General features: G+C 46.2%; 1 protein-coding gene across 1 annotated transcript in view; it reads left to right on the forward strand.

The window, feature by feature from the left end:
* The first annotated feature begins 1772 nt into the window (after window positions 1-1772).
* KLHL14 (kelch like family member 14) overlaps window positions 1773-22686 on the forward strand; it is a 58529-nt gene continuing 37615 nt past the window's right edge. The window contains exons 1-3 of the mRNA XM_054179642.1: window positions 1773-1937; window positions 2949-3931; window positions 20138-20259. Of these exons, the coding sequence (XP_054035617.1) occupies window positions 2994-3931; window positions 20138-20259 (1060 nt within the window). The 5' untranslated portion in view covers window positions 1773-1937; window positions 2949-2993. The remainder of the gene's footprint in view (window positions 1938-2948; window positions 3932-20137; window positions 20260-22686) is intronic.

The raw sequence follows: 22686 nt of genomic DNA on the forward strand, positions 1-22686 counted from the left end.
AGACGGTTGTCTAACCAGACAAAACGATAGAGAAAATATGCCTTCAAACAAGATCATAAATCTTGAACAGTGCAGGGGAACAAATGTAAAGGGAACATTTTACCACTAACACCATTCAGTAGCCTCACTTTCTTTCTCTCTCTTCCAGCCCCATCATACTTGCAAGGAAGGAAGATGTATCCTACCAAAGCAGAAATACAAGGGTGGGGGGCACCCAGTACATTGGGTGTTGAAACCAGACATTATTTCCATCATATCCAGGGTGTGGGGGGAGAGCAGAGACACAAAACAAATACTCTGCAACCCGAATACAACAGACTTATTCCCACCCCCCCACCCCCCCAGCAACACACACACACACACTTGCACATAAAAAGTTTGCATATTGCACAGGGCGCTTGAAGATCATAAATCTATGCATGAGAAAGATGTAGTGGAAATTTTTGGGGGGATTAGAGTTTATTTTTGTCATCTCTGTGAGACAGCTACTCATTCATCCAGATCACAGCTAAGAAAAAAGCTGGTCACAGAAATTAGCAGTTTCAGCTCAGCAGCAAAGTCGCCAGCCTGTGAAGGCAGAGAGAAATTGACTAATTAGCAATGCGCACTAAAACTTGACGGTTCTTTATAGAGAGAGAGAAGAGAGGGAGAGCGAGAGGGAGGGAGGCAGAGAGGAGGGGGTGGGGGGGCTCGCTTTTTCCCCTTCTTTCTTCCAAAGATGTTTGAAATCGCAGTCATTTACGCTCGACAATTTTTACAATAGCCTTGAGCCATAATTTTGCGAGTCTCTCCAGCATCCATCCCCCTGTATGGTCTCTCTCCACTGGCCATGCACGACCGTTTCTCTCCCCAACCGTGGATTTCCTATTACTCTCGTTACGACTCACTGAGCCCCAGGCCCAAGGATAATGATGTGTTGTTTCTTGGTAGCATAATTTGTCACACGTACATTTTTTCTTCTTCTTCTCTTGCAGAAAGCTCTGCGCTCTCTCTCTCTCTTTCTCTCTCTCTCCTTCTCACTCTCTCGTACATTTTCTTGCTGTTGCTAATTCATGGTGATCAAATGATGTACGACAAAATAAATTGTAAAGAGTGACTGCTCCGAGTTGGGAACCAGAAGGTTGTGGTTTGGTTTTTTTTTTTGTTTTGGTGGGTTTTTTTTTCCTTTCTTTTCTTTCTTTTTTTTTTTTTTTTCTTTTTAATTTTTTTTTTTTGAAGGAGCGAGCAAACCTTTAAAAAGGAAGGACAATTGATTTTTTTGGGGGGGAGCTTAAGTGAACCTTTACTTTGGCAGCTGGTTGTGGAGCAGGTAAGTTTCTGGCCTTGTGTCTAACCGTCTCCGTGCATTTTCTTGTGTCTCCTGATTTGTTTGTTGTCGGGGGAGAGGAAAGGGGTGTCTGTGTGTGCGGGTGTGTGCTGGAAGTGTGCGGGGGGGGGGTGTGGGGGGGGAGCGGTTGTGTAACGAACGCGTTTGCAGAATAAACTCCGATTGCGAGAAATGGGCAAAACGAGGAAGAAAGAGGGGGAGGGAGAAAGAGGAGGAGTGTGTGTGTATAGATATGTGTGTGCATGTATGTATGTGTGTGTGTGCCGTGGGGAGGGGGGGATTGACCGGGTCCACTTAAAGGGAGAGGCTCCGGGAGGTTTCTGTAGCCGGCGGCAGGGCGCGGAGCGGGGCTGAGCGGGGCAGGGGAAGCGGCTGGAGGGAGCCCCTCGCTGTGCCGATAAATGGGGCGGGGGGGGGGGGGGGTGGTGGTGAAGGGAAGCAGAGGAAACCCACTGCTGGCGAGGAGTGACTGAGCGCGCTGCAATGGCAGGAGCAGGTCTCGGCGGGATCCCGCTGGGAAGGAGGAGGAGGAGGAAGAGCAGCAGCAGCGGCAGCTCTCGGCGGGGCGGGATGCGGCCGGCGCGGGTCGGTGGCTGCGCAGCCCCCGCAGGTTCGGCCGCAGCTCGGGACTGCCCCGCTGACACCCCCCACCTCCCTACCCACCCTCCATCTCTGAGCCGGGCACAGGGTCGAGGCGGGGGGGGGGGGAGGGGGGAAGAGGGATAGCGGCAGGGCCCGCCTGGACCGAGGGGCCGCCGGGCAGGGCCCAGTTTCCCGCCGCCCCCGCCCGCCTACCCCGTCCTTCCCCCAACTTGAACTTCACGTAGTTATCGGAGTTACGGCAGCGGCGCCGTCTGCTGCGAGGAGAGGCGAGCCGGGCAGGACAGCGGCGGGCAGCCCCTCACCGGGCGCGGGGCTGCCGCTTCTACCCTCTCCTCCTTTGGGGTGCGAAGTACTGCAACACCCCCACCCCTGCGGGACGGAAAAGCGGGGAGGCTTAACTTCGGTGCCGGTCAGCGCCGAGGCCCCCGCCCCTGCCACGCCACTCACCCGGCTCCGGGCAGGGAACGGGTCCCGGCGCCGCCGAGTTGCCAAAGCGGGCGGAGGGGGTCGGGGGCTGGTGGCGGGCAGGGCTGCTCGCCGCCTCGGCAGTTTTAGGCACTTGGTAGTTTCTCTGGGCAGCGCGGAGTTCGGGGGGAGCGCGTTTTGTGTGTATGTGTTTGGTTGCGTGGGATTTTGGTGGTGTTTGGGGTTTTTTTGCGTGGGGCGTGGGGGGGCTCAGCTGTGAAAACGGCCCCGGCTTTTCCACCCCTCCCCTGGAGAGCAGCCTGGTTTGCACTGAGGAGAAAGGAGAAGGGGTAGCGTGTGTCTTTTGCGGGGGATGTGGGGTGAAAAGGCTCTCTCAAGGTGCTGCCCTTCGGAGCGAGCCTGTCCATGCCCGGGGTGGGGGGGAAAGGGGCGGCTTAGGCGGGCAGAGGGGAGCCCCTTTCCCGGCTGCTCCCTCCGCCACCGGTGCGCACACGGCCGGGATGCGCCCTCCGGGCCTCTAAAGATCTGTTTATTGTTGTGTCGTCCCGTGTGTCCCCCCCCACCCCGCTCTCCTCCCCACCCCTCTGCCCAGGTTGGAGGAGGGTTTAAAAGGCAGGTGTGTCGGAGGCCGCTCGCCATGTCCAGATCCGGGGACAGGACCTCCACCTTCGACCCCAGCCACAGCGACAACCTGCTGCACGGCCTCAACCTGCTGTGGAGGAAGCAGCTCTTCTGCGACGTGACCCTCACGGCCCAGGGCCAGCAGTTCCACTGCCACAAGGCCGTGCTGGCCTCCTGCTCCCAGTACTTCCGATCCCTCTTCTCCAGCGGCGGCGGGAGCGGAGGGCACCCCCACGCTTTGGGGCTGGGGCCCGGCGCTCAGGACGGGTTGGGGGGCCCACCGAAGGAGCCTCCGCCGCCGCAGCCGCAGGAGGAGCCCGGCACCCCCTCCTCCTCCCCAGAGGACAAGCTGTTGGCCAGCCCGCGGGCCATCAACAACCTGGTGTTGCAGGGCTGCTCGTCCATCGGGCTGCGGCTGGTGCTGGAGTACCTGTACACGGCCAACGTGACCCTCTCGCTGGACACGGTGGAGGAGGTGCTGTCGGTCAGCAAGATTCTGCACATCCCGCAGGTCACCAAGCTCTGCGTGCAGTTCCTCAACGACCAGATCTCGGTCCAGAACTACAAGCAGGTGTGCAAGATCGCCGCCCTGCACGGCCTGGAGGAGACCAAGAAGCTGGCCAACAAGTACCTGGTGGAGGACGTGCTGCTGCTCAACTTCGAGGAGATGCGCGCCCTACTCGACTCCTTGCCCCCCCCCGTCGAGTCGGAACTGGCACTTTTTCAGATGTCCGTGCTCTGGCTGGAGCACGATCGGGAAACCCGCATGCAGTACGCCCCGGACCTCATGAAGCGCCTCCGCTTCGCCCTCATTCCCGCGCCGGAGCTGGTGGAGCGGGTCCAGTCGGTGGATTTCATGCGCACCGACCCCGTCTGCCAGAAGCTGTTGCTGGACGCCATGAACTACCACCTGATGCCCTTCAGGCAGCACTGCCGGCAAAGCCTGGCCAGCAGGTGAGGGGGGCGGCGTGGCGGGGGGAGGCTTCCCTCACGGGCATTCCCACGGCAGTTCCTGGCCGCAGGAGGTTGGGGGCACCGGGGAGTCCTCGCAGGGTGCGGGGCCGAGGCGGCGGCAGAGACCTTGTGAGGCCGGGCCGGGCGCCCTCCGGCGGGGCAGGGCGGCAGAAGCCTGCCCGCGGCGCTGGTTGAAGGGCGGCGGCGGGGCCGAGCTGCCCGCCCCCAGCCCCGCCAAACTTTTCGTCCCCTCCCCTCGGTCCGTTGCGGCGGTTGGTACCCCTGCGGCCGCTCTCGCTGCCTTCGGCGCCGGGGAGAGTCCGTGCCGTGGACAGCCGGCCCGAAAAGGCGCGCGGAGGCGGCCCCGCGGCGCTGGGCGTGGGGGGCAGGACCCGCGGCGGGGGCGGAGGCCGCGTTTGTCGGCAGGAGGCCTCCTGGGAGGCGGCCGGCGGGACGGGCGGCCTTGGGGGGCTGCCCACGGCCTGTGTCCCTAGGCCGCCCGGGGTCCCTCGGCTGCCCACAGTGCTGGCGGCAGTCGCAGCCCCCTCAACCGTCGTGCCCGGTCCCTGGAGCCAGCATGAGGTTTCACCGTGCGTGCGGGAGCCCGCGCCTTGGGAACCTGTTGTAATTATTGATTACAGCCCGTATTTATTTAATTTTTTTTTCCCCCTACAATATTGCTTCTTAACAAGGAGTTCAATCTTAAGGGCGTTTGAAGCTGTAATAGCAAAGTCCCAAATCTGATTGCTTATTGTCATCAATAACTGCATTATCAATGCACACTCCAATGTTGCTGTTTGGGTGATGTCCATCTTGTGTGTGGAAAACTTGTGACTACATAGTTTTGCAATGACATGCCAGTTATTTTTATTCAATAAGGTAATGAATCATGATGTCAAAGATTGACAATATGAGGTTGGTATTAGGAACTGAAAGCGCAGCATGTAGCTTAACAAGCAGGAAATACATCCAGAATGAAGGGGGTGCTTATTTTTCTCCTTTTAAAATGTTTGTACTTCATTTCATTCAAAAATGGAATGACAATACCATCTTCCAATGGTGTTACTATCCAGTGGCCTGGTAGCACAGAAATCAAAAGCACACTTTCTGTTATATGTTGATATTAATAATGAGTTCACAGCAGCAAGAAAAACTAGTAGATTATTAAATATTGTAGATGATGCTCTCAGCATTAATGCAGAGGAGTCTTCATGTAATAGGTACCCCGATGATTTAACTTTGGAAATGCTGTGCCTTCTTTTATTATCTCTGGTTAGTTCACTCTGTGTTAGTGTTTTGTGGTGCTTATCACTTTGCTGTCCTGCTGCTTCTCACTCTGAAATCCTGCAGTAAAAAATCCAACCAAACAAACCCACCCAAAAAAACCCCAACCAAATACTAGCATTTTGCAGTGTCAGGGATTGTTGAGATGCCACTGTTGTAGCTGGTGTGTCCCCTTTGCATTTCAATATGCAGAACTGTTGACTTACAAAAACACAAACCCCACAACCTCCTTCCCAGCTGGGATTCTGCACGCCGCTGGGGGCATGCCGGGGCTCAAGTCCTGGAGGATTGCTGAGATACCAGCCGGTTTGGTTCAGTGAAGATACCTTCCAGCTTCACTGGTCCATGTCATTTGAAGGATATGTAGTGGTGTTCTGACCACTGAATGTTTACAAGTGTCATGGATGCTGCAGGAATCTGATACCCCAGGTGCTGGGAGCTAGCTTTCTCTGTAAGCGGGAGTGCACACAAAAGGATCATGCTTTAAGTAAACTTAGATTACATTCTAAGTTGCATTTAATGACTTATGTGGGACTCCAAATACCACAAATACTACATTTTTTTTTTCCCATTTGTGGTAGGTCTTCACATATTTGCAGACAGTGGGATTTTGGAGACCCTTAACATACCTTTGCCTTCTCAACCTTATCGCGTGTTTAGTGACAGCATCACAAGTAGCTCCTCTTCACTGGGTTCTTTGGTGCTGGTGAAATCAGAGCAAAAAAAACCCCAACATTTAGGCTGCTTTTGTTTTATAAATAAGAGAAGGCGTTGTAAGTTACTCCAAATATTAAATGTTGGAGGTGTTGGAATGCTCTGGGATAGAGAATGCAATTGGATATATTTTAATTTTTGGTCTTGGATAATATTCCTGAAATAATAATTCGTGAGAGCCACAAAGGCCCATCTTTGAACCATACTCTAAAGTTTCATCAGGCTGCCTATGTGTACAGACACCTTCTTAAACAGGAAGGAAGAAAGAAAAGAAACACACCTGAGAGCAGAGATTTCTAGGCTTGTCCTTCCTCTTACCTACAGGTTGCTAAAGCTGACGCTCACCAAATAAAATTTGAGGAAGGAGAATATGCAGAGAGTTCCTTAAGTTACCAGTTTGCAGAAGGAAATCTTGATGAAGTATGTGTGCAAGTAGAAAGAAGTTACTACACAGAAAAGGACTGTAAAACTCTGATTACCTTTTCTGTGAGTGATGGTGACCTGGGTAATTTGGAATGTAAAGCGTAATGGAAGGTCATTGACCAAAGATTCACATGTCTTTAGAAAGAGATTGACTGCGCTGCAGTATAATACGCACTGCACGCTGTGGTAGGGGTTGGTGAGGAATACAAGCAGCACAGTGCCATAACTACCTGCTTGCTGCATATTGCATACATGAGAATTGCAGCCAGAATTAAAACTTGCCAGTAACTTTTCAAATGATTGTTAATTTTCAAAAGAACATAATTTTTTGGTGGCATGCTACTTTAAAAACCAGGAACAATTGCCTTGCATAACTACCTACATTTGCATTGCCACTTTGGAGTACTTTGGAATTGGAGCTACTTACATTTCTTAAACAAAACCAGTATAATGAAAAGCTCCAGGTGCTGTGATTTTTTTTTTCCCAGTGAAATGTAACTAAAAATAGCACTGGTTGTTCGTTTTAAGTTACTTCTTTATGTGGTGTATCGCATGTGCTCGCTATCCTGATAAATACAAGTGTTTTGCTGTTGTCAAGGCTGGAGGAAGGCATTTTTTGGATCACAAAGAAGAATAGAATAAAATTAACCAGGTTGGAAAAGACCTTTGAGGTCATTGAGTCCAACTGTGCATTGTGAGCAGAGCTGCTGATAAAGTTTGTGCTACAAATGGCAGATCCTGCAGCGCAGGTGATGCTGGGGCTAGCAGGTATCCAGGTTCTCTTTGGTGCTGCAGTGGAAAATGCTGTTTGCCTACAGGGAGAGCTAATATATCTATATTTATTTGTTTTGTTTTGTTTTCCCCTGAAATTTCCTGAGGGAAGGTAACACTTAAATGCCCTTATGTATTTTTGTCCAATTCTTCTTCATAGTACAGCAACTAAATGGTCATCATTTGAGAAGTTGAGGAATGACCTCCCTGACTTGTGAACCTGGCCACACTCTCAGGCTTAGGGCTTTTCCAGAGTGGGTGGGTGTTTTGCCTCTGAGCTATCATTTAATCAGTGCTTAACTCTAAGCAAAGTTAGTAATTCTGTTGCCTTCCATCTCCCTTTCTCAGGTTAGTGATGGAGAGTTCTGGCCCCTGTGATCCTTAGCTACAGTAGGGCCTCAGCACGCAAGCTGCTATTAAAGCCTCCTGAGGCACAGTTGGTTTTGACATCAGTAGGAAAAATCCCAGTTGGTTTCCACTTGGAGTGGATTTGGCCCATTTTAGTTACCATGAACATTAGGCTTAAGTGATGTTTGTCCCTGAGAGATGCAGGTAACTCTATGCTGTGTCATGTTTTCTGTCGTTGAGGGAAGAAAATGCATTTGGATAGGGGAATGTTCATTTTCCTGTGATTTATTTGACTCCTGAGACTTCACTAGAGTATTGAATTGATTAAATTGTCTCTCTGCTTTTGTGTAATATCATATATTTTATATAATACAAGGGATATGTTTTCAATTTGTACAAAGTTCTGGGTTAGAGCATTACCATGTTGCTGGAAAGAATTTCACTTTTAGAGATGAGTGAGCTAGTGAGAGTTATTACTGCTTCCATGTTTACTTGCAACAATGAAAATACTTAAAACCACTTTGCTGCTGTGGAGCACCTATCTTTAATTTTCCTTGTGCTGATGTACAGTATAGCTGTAGATGGTGAATGGAGCATTGTAGAAAATATATTTAAATTACAGGCCTATTAGTAAATGTTTTACCTAAATATTGTTGCCTTTTTTATAGCGCATTGCCATAATTTTATGGTTTTGCTCTCCTGCAACTATTTACAATGACTTCTGCTCCAGAAGTCAGACATGAGACGGTAGGCTGGCTGGGAAGTAGTTTGTTTGCTGCAGGATACATGCAGCTAGCTTTTCTTGACATCAGTGTGTGTTGGGGTTGGTCAGGTTCTTGCGGGGATTTGCAGGCAGAGCAGCAGTTCGATGACTATACAGCTGCATCAGGCACCTGATGGCAGAGGGAAAAAAAGCCAGCAGAGAGGGCAAAATGCAGGAAAAGAGAGGAACTGAGGTACCCCAGGGGAGAAATGGAACATAGGTAGTGGGAACCAGGAAGTACAAATGAAGGAAAAGGGAAGAGAAGACTAGTTTTTAAGGGAGAATGAGTAGGATACCAGGCAGGAAAGGAGACAAGCAAAGCAAAACAAAACAAAAGAGACCCTGGAAGATGAAAAGAAGAGGGAGAATGAAACAAAAGGAAGAAAACGAATTCTTAGTAAAGGCAGCATCTGTTGTCAATAAGAGCTCAGTATTTCAGTTTCTGGAAAAGCTGTTTCAGATGTGGGAGAGGCAAAACTGATGAAGATCAACCAACTCACCTGAGATGGGGAAAAGTCATAGATAAGAAATACAGAATGAAAGTGTAGCAGAGAAAGGAGGAAAATATAAAGAGACAAGGAGGCTAAGCCTGGCTGTGCTGTTTTCTGTGTTCAGCAAAGTCCCATCATATATAGACCAGCTGTTTTTCTATACTTTTATTCCCTGGACTCCTCGACCTTGGGGAGATTAGAATTGCAAGTTTTGGTCCTGCAGAAGCTCATTGTAGAGGGTTTTATTTTTCTTCAATTTCAGAAGAGAGAGGGTGTCATCCAGACTTTGGTGTTGGGTAATACTACTGCAGGTGACAGCAAATTACACAGTGACAAGTGCTGAAGATGATATGACCAGTTTTCACTCAGTAGGAAGGTGGTAACTGTCGATGAGGAAGGTAAATGTAAAGTGCTGAACAGCATGAGACAGTAGCATTTGTGTGGAAGATGTGTGTACGTATCCTGTCTGTTTTCCTGTCTACAGAGGAGATTAAACATCTGAAGACATTGGTTACATCCTTGGCAATGAAACAATTTCCCTTTTGAATATTCTGTGTGTCTACAAATTTTGCAGACTATAGTTCAGTTTGACTTCTTTGGCTGTAGGATCTCAGTAGGGCATGTTTGGTGGGTGTAAAAACGTGCTTGTTTTTCACTGAAATACCTTGTTGTGTGTTCCAGTAACAGCCATCTGCCCGTCCCTTTGTGATCCCATCATCAGTACTGGGATTTGTTTACTAATATTTGTACTCATGGTTAATTGCAAGTGAGAAATATTCCAGACCCCAAATTAACATCCAGAGAAAATAACTTAAAATGTCTGTGAATTGCTAAGATTTGTGTTGCAGCGTGGATCAAGTGAATGTGAGGCTTCAGTTTATTTTAGTGGGCTTTGGATCACATCTTGTGTGCCTGAATTAATATCAGGAAATTGTACCTGTGCCAGGACTCTCTCAGCTGAGCTGCAGAAGGGAGACTGACACATTAGAGGCTGTGGGGAGGTGAACCACAGACCTGTAGTCAGTTTAATCCTAGTTAGTCTCACCTGCTGCTTTTACTCGCCTTCTGTGCTTTCATTTGCCTTTGGAGACAGGCTAGTACTGGAGTGTTAGTGGGGAGATGAGTATCCAGGTGGGAGGGAGGCCTGGAGCTTAAGGTACAGTCAGAGACAGCACCTTTGTCCTAAAAGGACTGCTGTGGCTCAGGACAGTTCTTGGGAGCCTTTTTAAAGACATATATGTCCTGGCTGGTGAAAGCCTTGAGAGCTGCAGCAGTGTAGGTGACAGCCAGTTTCTTGGCCCAGCAGTAGTATTTGTTAGGAGAAATGTAATTTATGAAGAGCATTTAATGGGCTTTCTTACAGGCAACCATCTGTACAACAGCTGTAGGCAAAGGAGTGCCAAATACCATGTGCAGGTACTCCCCTTCCCCTGCCAGCCAGTGACCTGATCAGGGATGCTAGCTGGAAACTGCCAGCCCCTCCTAATGTATGTCCTTAGACAGCACACAGTCCTAGTACCTCCAGCATTTTCCCTACCTCCTACCTGCTCTTGCTTCAGAAGTTCAGCTTCTCAAACTCCCCTTCTTCACAGCTTTTTGAACATCCAAACTACTGAGTTTCCCTTACCAGGCTGCCTCATAGGTTCCTCCTTGCTCCCAGGCCACTCTGCCAGATAGGGTCTCCCCCAGATCCAACCTACCAGTGCTTTGCTTTTGCCTGTCCTCTGAAATCCTCTGCTGCCATGGTCTCTGGCCTCTTGGGACCCATTCCATCAAAGCTCCCTGCCACACACACACCATTGCCAACTGCCCCAGACCTCTCAGCTTGGATCTCCAGAGGCTGATGCAACTGGATGGACCTGTGCTGTTTCTCAGCTTTCCTTCACTGTGCTCCTTTCAGCACTTGAAGCAGTTTCAGGTATTTGCACCTCCAAACTTCTCTGGGAGGTGAAATCTTTCACTGGATTTCAAACTGACTTGTTCTGGAGGGAAAATTAGTTATGTAAAACAAAACAAAACAAAAAACCCCAAACAGACAAAAAATAGACACTGAAACTGAGGACAGAGTGCTTGGGAAAATGATAACTTCCTCCTCCGATGCTGCATATAAGCAAAAGTGTCCCTTTCCACCCCCTGCAACAGCCCGTGCAGCTCATTTACAAGTCTTGGAGGCTCCTAAAAGTGGAGTTGTCTGCCACGAGGTCTCGTGCTGTTCTTGCCCATGCTTTGGCAACACAATCTAGGATTGTCCTGTCAGGGAACTTGTAGATCACCAGTTGTGCAGAGCCTCCTAGATAAGGAAATTCCCTCTCAAACAAAGTCTTCTTGGTATGATTTATATTTAAGGTGTACCTTTTACAAATGGAGTTCTGTAGGATCGTGGTGAGCACCACACTTGGCTGCCTTTGTTGCCTGTCTGAGGCTTTTCTGTTTACTCTTTGCCTGTTGTGCAACCCTTTCATGTGAAGAGGAGGCAGAAAGGAGAGGGCCTTTGAAGGCACATTATGCCCTGGAGTCACTGTAGGTTTTTTCCTTACAGCAGAAGAATATGGAGGTTCAGAGTCTGTAACTGCTGAGCATTAAATGGAACAGAGCTGCGACAGTGTAACTGTTTGGATTTGTACTTGAAGAGAAAGTACAGCGAGCCTTGGGGGCAAGGAGAGTGAGGAGAGCAAATGCAGAACACAAAAATCAACAGAAAATAGTTTGCCAGGAAAAGGGCTTTGATTCTGTTAAACTCACCTTACGGAAAAAATCCTCATAATCTGTAAAAACACCATGTCATCTTTTCAAACCACTTGCCTTTTAAAAACCAGAGCAGTTTTCTCCACCAGAGTCAAATCTGTTATTATCCTTTGCACAGTGTGGCCTGAAAAGATCGAGCAGGGAAGTTAATAAGAATCCTGAATGGAAGTTTTCAGCTGGACTCCACAGCTCTGTAAACATCTCTCTTGTTTATTGTGTTGAAACAGATCCAGTCTGGTGTTACGGGTTTACCAAAGGGCTGTCTAAAGGAATTAAAGAGTGGGGGAAGTTGCAGTGTATTAGTAGATACTTCCTGGCATAATTTTTTTGTGTTTGCTGCCTCCCTGAAATTTTCTTTAGAGACTGTCATGCCTGCTACTTAGTACTCAACACTTCTTGCTGTATTCTTGGAAAGCAGACAATAAACTTTGAGCAAATATCATCAGCTGCCAAGTTCAATGGAAGCAGACGGTTTGCAGTGAAGCTGGAAGTAAATAGAAGTTGGTGCCACAGTTGGTTCTTCCTGCCTTCCCTGACTGCTGCCTCCTTTCAGACAGGGGGGGAAAAAAAAAAGTAAAGGCAGTGGAAAGGTAACCAGCCATAGCCTGGATGAGACAGCAGCAAGTTGTGTTTCTTCTCTTTGGCTTCCTAAGGAAACAGAGCCTCACCTGGGGAGAGCGCAGCCTCTGATACACAGACCTCCTGTCATCATGGACATCCAGTGTAGACTCCCAGAAAAAGAGGACCTTCTTGACTTTTCACAGGTCAAAAAAGAAAAAGGGTTGATGGAAATTTGTTAGGGCAAAAACCGTAGATTTGACCTCCCTGAAGCATTCTATAAACGCTGCCATTTTACCTGCTCTGTCTCACCCAAAATCCAGCTGTGATACTGTCTTTCATTTTATTTTTGAAACTCTGCAGGATCAAGGGAGATTCTTTAAGGTTTTTCAGAACTTCTAGCAATATGGAAGCTCATTTTTCTCTGCATAGTTTTGCTAGTTAAGATTCGTGACACAGGAGGTTTGTTACTTATTTACCAATATAAGCTTTGGTAGTAGCATTCCTTTGATTCAGATCCCCCTCCAGTGCTTCAGATACTCCCTTTGTGGCTAGTAAGTATCTTTAGCCTTCAGATTTTGGTGAATTTAAAGAGTTGTATGGAAATGATACATTTGTGTAGGTGGTGCCTCTATAGAGGTGCTACTGATGATCTCACAAAGGCAGCACATTTCTTACAGCCCATCAAACTACAAGGAGCTATGGTGTTGTGTGTGAATACAGCAACCTTGGCAGGACTCCATATGGGAAAGCTACTGAGCATCTTCCTGGGGAACTGTACTAGTGTCCTGTCAACATGAAGAATAATCTGCTAGTACAAAGAGACAAAGATGAGAAGGACATCCCTGTGTGTTCCTCCCAAAGGGATGCTGATGGTAGATGTCACTCACCCAGAATAGTTACCCACCCTGAAGCTGCCTATTAGTTCAGAGGCTCTTATCCCAGAAGGAAAGGACATTTACTTTAAATACCTTCTGGCTAAAAGTATTCCCTAATTCTTCAAGATTTATTTAGAGACTATTCTAAACTGATATAATGGCAGTGGCATTTGACCCATAAAGAAAAACAGAATATTTGGAGCACCAAACAGATTTAAGTTACTTTAATACAGGAGATGGAAAACTGTCTTGCAGCTGTGGAAATAAAGGAAGCTTTATCAGGTAACTTTGCAGCAGCTAAGTGTGGCCTGTCAGAGAAAGCACTTGTTTACCCTTACACTACTGCTTTTTAGATAGATACAAAAAGGGTGAAGCAAACAGTGAGTCTTCTATTTGTTCTGTGCATTTATTTAACAAACAACCAAACACAAATAGCCGTCTGACAAAACCCAAACAGACAAAACACAATGAGCAAACACCACCTCCTAGATTCAGAGGACAACACCAACAATCAATGTCTGCAGCAAATAATTCCCAACTTAGTATTTCTGTTCCTAAAATTCAGTCTGTCAGTGGTCAGCAGCATGAATTAAGTGAGCAGGAGAGCAGCTGTCTCTTGGGCATCACTGAACCTCTTCACTGAACACGACGATGAGCTCTGCTGCAATGAAAACTTGTACTCAGGGCCTCCTGCTAAGTCTGCCCACATTGAGAATGAAAAGGTGAAAACTGGAATCTTCATGACACTGAAGTGAATAAGTCTGGTTTTCAGGTACAATATTAATAGAAAGTTTTTCACATACTCTCAAGTGTGTCTTGGACCATAGGTGTGCCTTGGGAGAATCAGAAATAATCCATTCAGAAAGAAGTATTTATGTGTTCAGCATAATTTTAGAACATATTTGCACCCAAGAACTAAATAGTTTCTTGGTCATAACCTACAAGAGACCTCAGCATGCTTTGGGTTTTGACAAAATATAAATACTCTTTGAGGTCTGTACTTTGCAAATAAGGAGAAAGATAATTGCTGGTGGGCCAGAGATCCAGCAGAATTCTGATATGCAAGATTTGGTCTGGTGTCTGTGAGAGCTCAGGTCCTTCCCCTGGCAGTGTTGTAGGGTTAGGAAGAGATCCTGGCTGCCCCTTCACCTATGGGTTGTGATGTTCATGAATTCATTTTATTTGATAACAAAACCTTGCAAAATTTCTCTGTCCAAAATAAATTCTACATTTTTATCTTGCAGCTTTCATCAAGTTCATAGTTAAACTGCTGGATAATGATATTTTCTCTCCATTAGACATGTGTTGCTAATCATGGCTATCTTTGCAGTCAACTGTGGAAGCCAAAATCCACTGAAATAAGCAGTTTTCATATGACACTTCTGCTGCACTGAAATGCCTATCTAGGAACAGGGAAGATAATTGTCAAAGATTGCATCACATGTTCTGTGGTGGCAGAAAGAGAGTTTGGTGCAGAGCCACAAAGATGCTGAAGGCAGTGGAACATCTCCCTTATGAGGAAAGGTTGAGGGAGCTGAATCTCTTTGGAGGAGACTGAGGGGTGACCTCATTCATGTTTATAAAGATGTGAAGGGCAGTGGTGGGAGGGTGGAGCCAGGCTCTGCTCAGTGATGTCCAGTGATACAACAAGGGGCAATGGGAGCAAGCTGGAGCAGAGAAGGTTCCACATGAACATAAGGAAAAACTTTTTCTCTGTGAGGGTGACAGAACCCTGGGGCAGACTGCCCAGAGAGATTGTGGAGTCTCTTTCTCTGGAGACATTCAAAATCCACCTGGATGTGTTCCTGTGTGACCTACCCTAGGTGATCCTGCTCTGGCAGGGGGGTTGGACTCAACGATCTTTTGAGGTGTTTTCCAACCCCTAACAGTCTGTAATTCTGTGAAGACAATTCTTTCAATCACAGGTAAATGGATGCCTGCAGCATCAGTTCAGATTTGCAGACTGCAGCTAGGTTCTCTTCTACATTTTTGTGGGACACAACACTCCTTCAGGTATCTTTGTAGAAGAAAAAGGTTGTGAAGGACCATCCAGGTGTGCTGAAGATCAGATGAACTTTTAGTTATCAAACAAGAGGTCTGTAATTGAAATGCTGACTGGGGCAGCGTATTTATTTCTTTACCTTGAGGTTGGTATCTAAACCTCACTGCAGCATTTTGCTCCCACTGCAAACTGCAGCTCTGAGGTTATTACTTGTTCTGTTGACAGTATCACTATATGTTAGCATCCAGTTACTCAGCTTCTTTGATACAATGAGATTTGTGGATGTAAGTGAAACTCCCTCTTCATTCACCTGCTCTTGCTGGATCTGAGCTGGTCTTGTGGCTGGCATTATTTGCCCCTGAGTTCAGTGAGCAAATAACTGAAGCTGGATTTGGCTCCGCTGTGTTTAAGGTCAGTGCTTGAGCAGGAGCAACCATGGCTTGTCTGTGAGGTCTCTGGTCTAAAGAACCACCTGCTTTGCTCAGTACTCAAAGCCAAAGTGATAGCCTCTATTAAAAGAGAATTAGTGATCCAGGTTTCTGCTTATTTTATAGCCCTGAGTTAAGAGGTAAGTCTAGTTGTAAGGTCTTTCTGTTACTTGGGGTTTTTTTTCTCATTGATTGTCACCATCACCAATATTGTCTAAGATGCCATTTTCTTTCCTGTGTGTGTAACACTACACCAAATGCTTTAAGAACCACAGGATTGCCACTCCATCATTGTTATCTTTCCCTTTCTTTGCCTTACTGCATTGTTTAAAAACTAGAAGAGCCTGGAGCAAACCTGTTGTTGTTGGGGCTTGTTTTCTTGCCAGCTTTGCTAGAATGAACTTCTGCTACTGGCCCAGATAAGGCAAAGCCATCACAGGAGATTGATGGATATGCTAATAAAGAAAACAATGTACAAGAAGAGTATTTCTCATTCATGCGTTTTACATTAACATGAGGCTGTCAAGGTTGCAAAAGAGCTCTGAGTGGGAGTGGTTGTCAGGAGTACTGAGCTCTGTTACTGTCTTTTTTGCTGATTCCTTGTGAGTTGATTAAACCCTTTTGGGCTCGGTGTTTTGCTTTGTGTATTCACGGGTAGTTTAGACTATGAGCTGGAGACCTGAGTTTTAGAGCTGGTGAACAAGCTGCTGCTTGGGGAGTGAGTAGGATTTAGGTACTCAGCATCTCTGAGAATGAAGCCACTTCTCTGAGCTCTCCAATTCCTGAAGGAAATGATAGAAGTTTGAAAATACTGTCTTCAAAATATACTTTACTTTCCAGTCTTGTGAGGAGACAAAATAAATTTCACACCACATGGGGTACCCAAGAACTTAATTAAAGTGAATTAAGTGTTTTAAAATCTTTGCAGAACAGAAATTGCCAAGTGTGTGCAGAATAATAACAACACGTGGATGTTCATCAAGAAGAACTAGAGTTTGGGATTTGGAGTATAAGGAATGCTTTTGGGATAAGGTATGGATAAATGTAGCTCAGCTTCTTTCATGTCATCAGGCTGCCTGGTCATGGTTAATGTTATTGTTGACCAGGACCTACTACTGTTAATTGACTACAAGATGATCATAACAGCCTTGCTTAGGGACACTATGAGCTTCCTAGCTGCATTGTGAAATCACAGAATCACCAAGGTTGGAAGAGACCTCAAAGATCATCAAGTCCAACCTGTCACCACAGACCTCATGACTAAACCATGGCACCAAGTGCCATATCCAATCCCCTCTTGAGCACCTCCAGGGATGGTGACTCCACCACCTCCCTGGGCAGCACATTCCGATGGCTAACAACTCTCTCAGTGAAGAACTCTCCTCACCTCCAGCCTAAACTTCCCCTGGTGCAGCTTGAGACTGTGTCCTCTTGTTCTGGTGCTGGTTGCCTGGGAGAAGAGACCAACCCCCCTCCTGGCTACAACCTCCCTTCAGGTAGTTGTGGACAGCAAGAAGGTCTCCCCTGAGCCTCCTCTTTTCCAGGCTAAACAACCCCAGCTCCTTCAGCCTCTCCTCATAGGGCTTGTGCTCAAGGCCTCTCCCCAGCCTCATTGCCCTTCTCTGGACACGTTCAAGTACCTCAATGTCCTTCTTAAATTGAGGGGCCTCACATGGTACCCTTCAGTTAGCCAAACAGCAAACATGTCATAATGCAAGAAAGGGAAAAACTTTATCTTGCTACTAGATGTGGTTTTTTTAATCCTGTTTTTGCTGCATTTGGAAAATTATTCTTCATGTAAGTGGTGATCATTCCCCTCTCTTTCATGTTTTAGAATGCATTTTAACAGCACTACTCAATGCAATGTGAAGTACAAATATAATGTAATAAAGATGATGTTTTTGTGAAACCTAAAATGTAGCAATTCAGACCCAAACTGAAAAAGCTGAATTGAGTCCAAGAAAACACATCAGTTTAACACATCTGTATCTTCAGTCACTGTATTATATTTATTTGTTTCACTGGAAGAGCTCTCAGTATAGATGAACTAGATACTTTGAATACAAGAACCCATCTCTTCCTTGCCATGTGGGAGTTCCTTGTGCTTTTGGTAGAGACTGTGCTGGCTGTTACCTTTTCAGACTTCCATTAAGGACTTCTCTTCATGCTACTTTCCATTTTAAATGTGAAAGTACTAAATATTTCTTAAACATTTCCCATAGAGCAGTGCTGCTGCTTCTCAAGCAGTAGCTTCTCTGCTTGTTTAGCTGAAAAAGTAATGTTAAGGATAGTTGCAGCTGCCAAAGTCTGGAAACTCGGAGTTACATCTGACATTTCATTCTTCACCTTAGCTATTGAGTCTTGCCCATTCATTGGTTTTTCACAGTGATTTGGAGTTAGAAGGGAGTTTTACAGATGAAAGATGGAAATCAAAATAAACTCCTTCATCAAGTAAACCTTGCAAGGGCATTCTGAATTCCACAGTACACAGGGAGTTGATTGTGATATAACATACAACACAGGAGGAATGGAATAAACAATTTATTCTGTATCGTTAGGGATGGCCATGCATAACTGACTTATGGCTCTGCTCTGCTCTGCCACTTGTTACGTGTGCAGTCATCCCTAACTCATACCAAAAGTAGTTTATCATACTCCTGTGTTGCATAGTTTTTATCAAATGTTCTCTCATTAAAAACTTTACTGTGGAGATTGAATGTTTCAAGATGCTGGCAATGCCTACAGAAGCTTTCCCCTGGGCATGGTCTTCCTGAGTGGAGTCTGTGCTGGCAGTCGTCATGAGACTGCTCCTCGTACCCTGCACAGACACAGGCTGGTTGGCAGGTAACAGTCATCGTTTGACAGCATATAGCAGGTTCAGTGCAGAGGGCAAGGGCTGTGTTGTCAGACTGAAGAACTGCAAGAGCTTCTGCCAAATCAGGAGCAGAGCAAGGGGGTAGGACAGTGTTGGACAGTGTCACTGCCCCTTCAGTGTAGCTCAGCCCCTGCAGTGAGGGTTTAATTTCCTCCATTGTCAATTCAGGACCTTCCCTGAGCCCTAAATCCATTTTAAAACAAACCAGACCGTCTGCCAGATAATTCCCTGGCCATTGTTATGATAGATTATATCTACAGATTGTAGTTGTCTTCTGGATAGCCATGTGAAATATTTGATTCCTTAGCATCATGTGGATTAGCTGCCTGCTCCCTTCCTGAAGGAAGTTCTTTGTGGGCAATGTGTGTCTACAGCACAACCTAGCTCATTTTGCCCAGTCTCCTCAAAAAATGATGCAGACCTCACACAAATTTAAATGGGTGGGTCCTCAGCCCACATTTTAGGTAGTACTTGGAGCTAAGTCACCAGTGTGGTGCAGCACCTCATGCCAGAGTGCCCTGCTGAGGTCCTGGGTGGTGGCTGGACCTCACTGCATGCGGTCATGGTAATGAGCTTTGGTTCATGGCATTCTGTTCCTTTCTTGGGTGGGAGTGTTTGCTGCAGCCTGACACGCAGATTGCTACAGTGATGCCGTTGTGCTTGGAAAAGTGTTGGTGTTGGGCGAAGGTGCTTTCCGTCAAGTGCGTGGTCCCCCTGCACATCCATTTGCAGCAATGCAGGATTTCTGGGCTGTGTCACCTTCCTCCTTAACAGGAACATTCTGAGCACACACCTTTGTTCCAGTGTTACCACACCCAAGCTTGGTATCACTGATGAAAGTTCAATTATGTGCCAAGTGACTATTAAAGCATCAGGGCTCATCTGGGGGTCTGGGCCTCCCCTCCCCTTTTCACTTCCAATTGTGCTAAATCCCTTAATGTTGCAAAGAAATCGTACATTCATCAGGTGGAGCGTCGGAGGCCAGGGTGCAGCTAACCGCTTTTACTGCATATGAGACATTGCAGTCCTGTTCTTAAGAACTGCCAGGCAGATTGGGAATCACGGTCACGGTTAATAGCAGCGAATTGCCAGCTCTTGATGGGTGGGTAGTCACTCCTTTCAGTGGTTACCCCCTGGGGGAGAAGGTAGAAAAACAGAGGGAGGGAATTAGAGTGACTTTGCACAGTTGAGCAGGTTCATGCCGCTGGATCAGTGGCAAGCATTGGCAGGGCTCCACTCTGGGGAGGCTCACAACAACATCACAGTCTCATTTTTACCAATTGGTGTTGCTATAGCCAGTGGTGCACAGGGGGAGAGCAAAGGGAAGGGGGGAGCCGGGGGGGAGAGAGAAAGCAAGAGTCTGGACTAAATTAAACAAACAAAAGTGCTTGTAAGTACCATTTAACCCATAACCATTAGCCTGGTGCTGCTAATTGTACTAAACTACATATCTGAAGTTCAGTGTGTGATTAAAGAGTTGGCTCACAAACTCTCTGCATAACCTTAATTTTTTCAAGGTTCTTTGAGTGTAGAATGGCTTATAATAATGATTTTGACTAATACGATTTTTGACATGCAACTTTAATGCTTAACCTTAGTACAACTCCAGAGCATTTCATGTGTATTCAGCTGTAAAGAGTGATGATTTAAAGGGATAATATAAGAAAAAGGTCGTTCTAGAATGAACCTCTAACAAATTGCATAAAGGAAGCTTATTATTCCATGAGCAGAGAGATATGCAGCTTTTCTGATCATTTTTCTGCTTGGCTCAAAAAATTGGTGAGACATGATTGGGGATAGAAACACAAAAAAATGAAATAGAAAACTGCAAGCAGTGAACATTCTTTTGATGGTTATGATTTTGTTGCCACTGAAAATACTCCTTGGTAATGTGGTTGTTCATCTTTCTTCTTGTTTTGGGTGAAGAATTCGTTCCAATAAGAAAATGCTGTTACTTGTTGGAGGATTGCCTCCCGGCCCCGACCGGCTACCTAGCAATTTGGTTCAGTATTACGATGATGAAAAGAAGACGTGGAAAATACTGACAAGTAAGTGGTTTATTTCTTTGTACAGTTGTCTTGATGAATTTAAAAACGTGGTTAATCAAATTAGACACTTTATTGATTTGTTTCTCTTCAGAGATTTGTTTATGTGTCACAAGGGGCTTCACAATGGAGCAATAAATTGAGATTGCAGAAGATGCTAATTTTATAATAGGATAGGCCTAAATTAACATTGGCTTAAAATCATTCCAGTAAGTTTTTTAAGTGAACTTGTAAGTCTTTCATACTGCAACACGAATACATGCATATTTATGTACATGTGCGTGAAATCTGGTGGAGGGAAGACAAAAAAGGCAGTGTTTGAGACGGTTTGCTCAGCCTCAAATCCCTGGTAAGCCATAGTGCTAGAGCACACCTTTTGATTCTCTTTTGCATTTTCATTTCCTTCTTCCAGCTTTATCTGTTGTCCACAATCATTAAAGAAAGGTTTCCTCTGTACTGCTCTGCATCCATTGCTGACAGAAGCATTGGTGGAATAGATCAGCTGCAGTATCACACAGTATCACTAAGGTTGGAAGAGACCTCAAAGATCATCCAAGTCCAGCCTGTCACCACAGACCTCATAACTAGACCATGGCACCAAGTGCCATGTCCAATCCCCTCTTGAGCACCTCCAGGGACGGTGACTCCACCACCTCCCTGGGCAGCACATTCCAATGACGAATGACTCTCTCGGTGAAGAACTTTCTCCTCACCTCCAGCCTAAACTTCCCCTGGCACAGCTTGAGACTGTGTCCCCTTGTTCTGGTGCTGGTTGCTAGAGAGAAGAGACCAACCCCTTCCTGGCTACAACTTCCTTTCAGGTAGTTGTAGAGAGCAATGAGGTCACCCCTGAGCCTCCTCTTCTCCAGGCTAAACAATCCCATCTCCCTCAGCCTCTCCTCATAGGGCTTGTGCTCAAGGCCTCTCACCAGCCTTGTTGCCCTTCTCTGGACACGCTGAAGTGTCTTGATGTCCTTCCTAAACTGAGGGGCCCAGAACTGGACACAGTACTCAAGGTGTGGCCTAACCAATGCAGAGTACAAGGGCAGAATGACCTCCCTGCTCCTGCTGGCCACACTATTCCTAATGCAGGCCAGTATAATAATGCATGGAGGTTCCTATCACAAAATTCTGTCCTACCTTCTTGTAAACGTTGATTGTGTTTTAGAGTAAGTATTTTGCCTCCAGCACCAAGATTTGGAACTTATGTTGGTTGTGATTCCCAGTCTGACTTGGTCATGGAATCAAATCATAGCTTCTTGAGTGCAGCAGGCTGTGTGTGCATTAGTCCCCTTGTGGCTAAACTGGCTGCATTGGTCAATAAAACTAAATTTTAACTGTCAAAATTGCCCAAAGCAGTATAGATAAAATAATAAATGAGCATTTTTTATCCATAAATCAAAGCCATACTTCTAAAACTGGACAACTGGTAAACCCTGAATTTCCTAATAGACCTGCTTTTTGCCCCCCCAGTAAAATACATTTTACAGAATTCTGTTCTTCATCCCTTTAATGGGATCCATCTACAATAATATGTGCACAGGTTAGGATAAAAAGAATTAAAAAGCCTGCTATGATGCAGGAGTTGAAGTGATGCCTTTGCAAATTACTTTCTCCCATGGAAAACTGAGGAACCTTTTTCAAAGTGATGCAGCATAAAGGTTGCTTGGCATAGATACCCTGGACTAACAGTGGAGGTGTTGTAGAAGAATGGCCATTACAAAAGGCTGTGTGAGCTGTACCTTAGAAAAGCCCTACAGCATCTGTACAAGGAGCCATGCATCACATTTTTTGGAATAAAGAGGGATGAAACCTCTTTGTACTACTTCTGAGAAAATTCTGAAGATGGTAAGTCAGTGAAAAACCAACTACACTGCCTAAGGCAGGAGTGGTCAGGTGTTTGGAATTTGTTGTGGCTAATCTAAGGGCTCACCAGGAGAGGACGGAGAAGTGGATCTCTTGCTTCAAGATCTGGACAGGTCACTGAATTAAAGTGAAAACCTATATTCTGAATCTTGCCTCTGTAGTATGTCAGAGTTTGTAGGACTTTCGGTTATTTACATTGTGATGCTGTCTTGAAGACTGTGGGAAACTGGATCTAGAGGCCCAGTATTTACATGCTGTGGTTAAAAGTCTGTCACTGGTATTTGAATAACCATCTACAGCGCTGTTGAGAGAGGTTTCTGAGTGATTTTATGTAATTTTATCAAAAGAATGCTATCTTTTCTGTGTTACCTCTAACACCTAGTAAACAAAACTTCTCTTTCTATGTTGGTTAATTAATATAGCCTTCTGTGCTGTGCTTCAAAGATGATCAGGCTTCTGTTGCAATCCTGGCTAGCTCATCTTCAAGCACTTGGTGCTTAGCACTGGGAATCTTGAAGGTCCCAGGATGTGTCTTGGTGTTGTCTAAGACAATGGCTGTCAAAT

Source organism: Dryobates pubescens, chromosome 3 (genome assembly GCF_014839835.1).
Source record: "Dryobates pubescens isolate bDryPub1 chromosome 3, bDryPub1.pri, whole genome shotgun sequence".
NCBI classification, from domain to species: Eukaryota; Metazoa; Chordata; class Aves; order Piciformes; family Picidae; genus Dryobates; species Dryobates pubescens.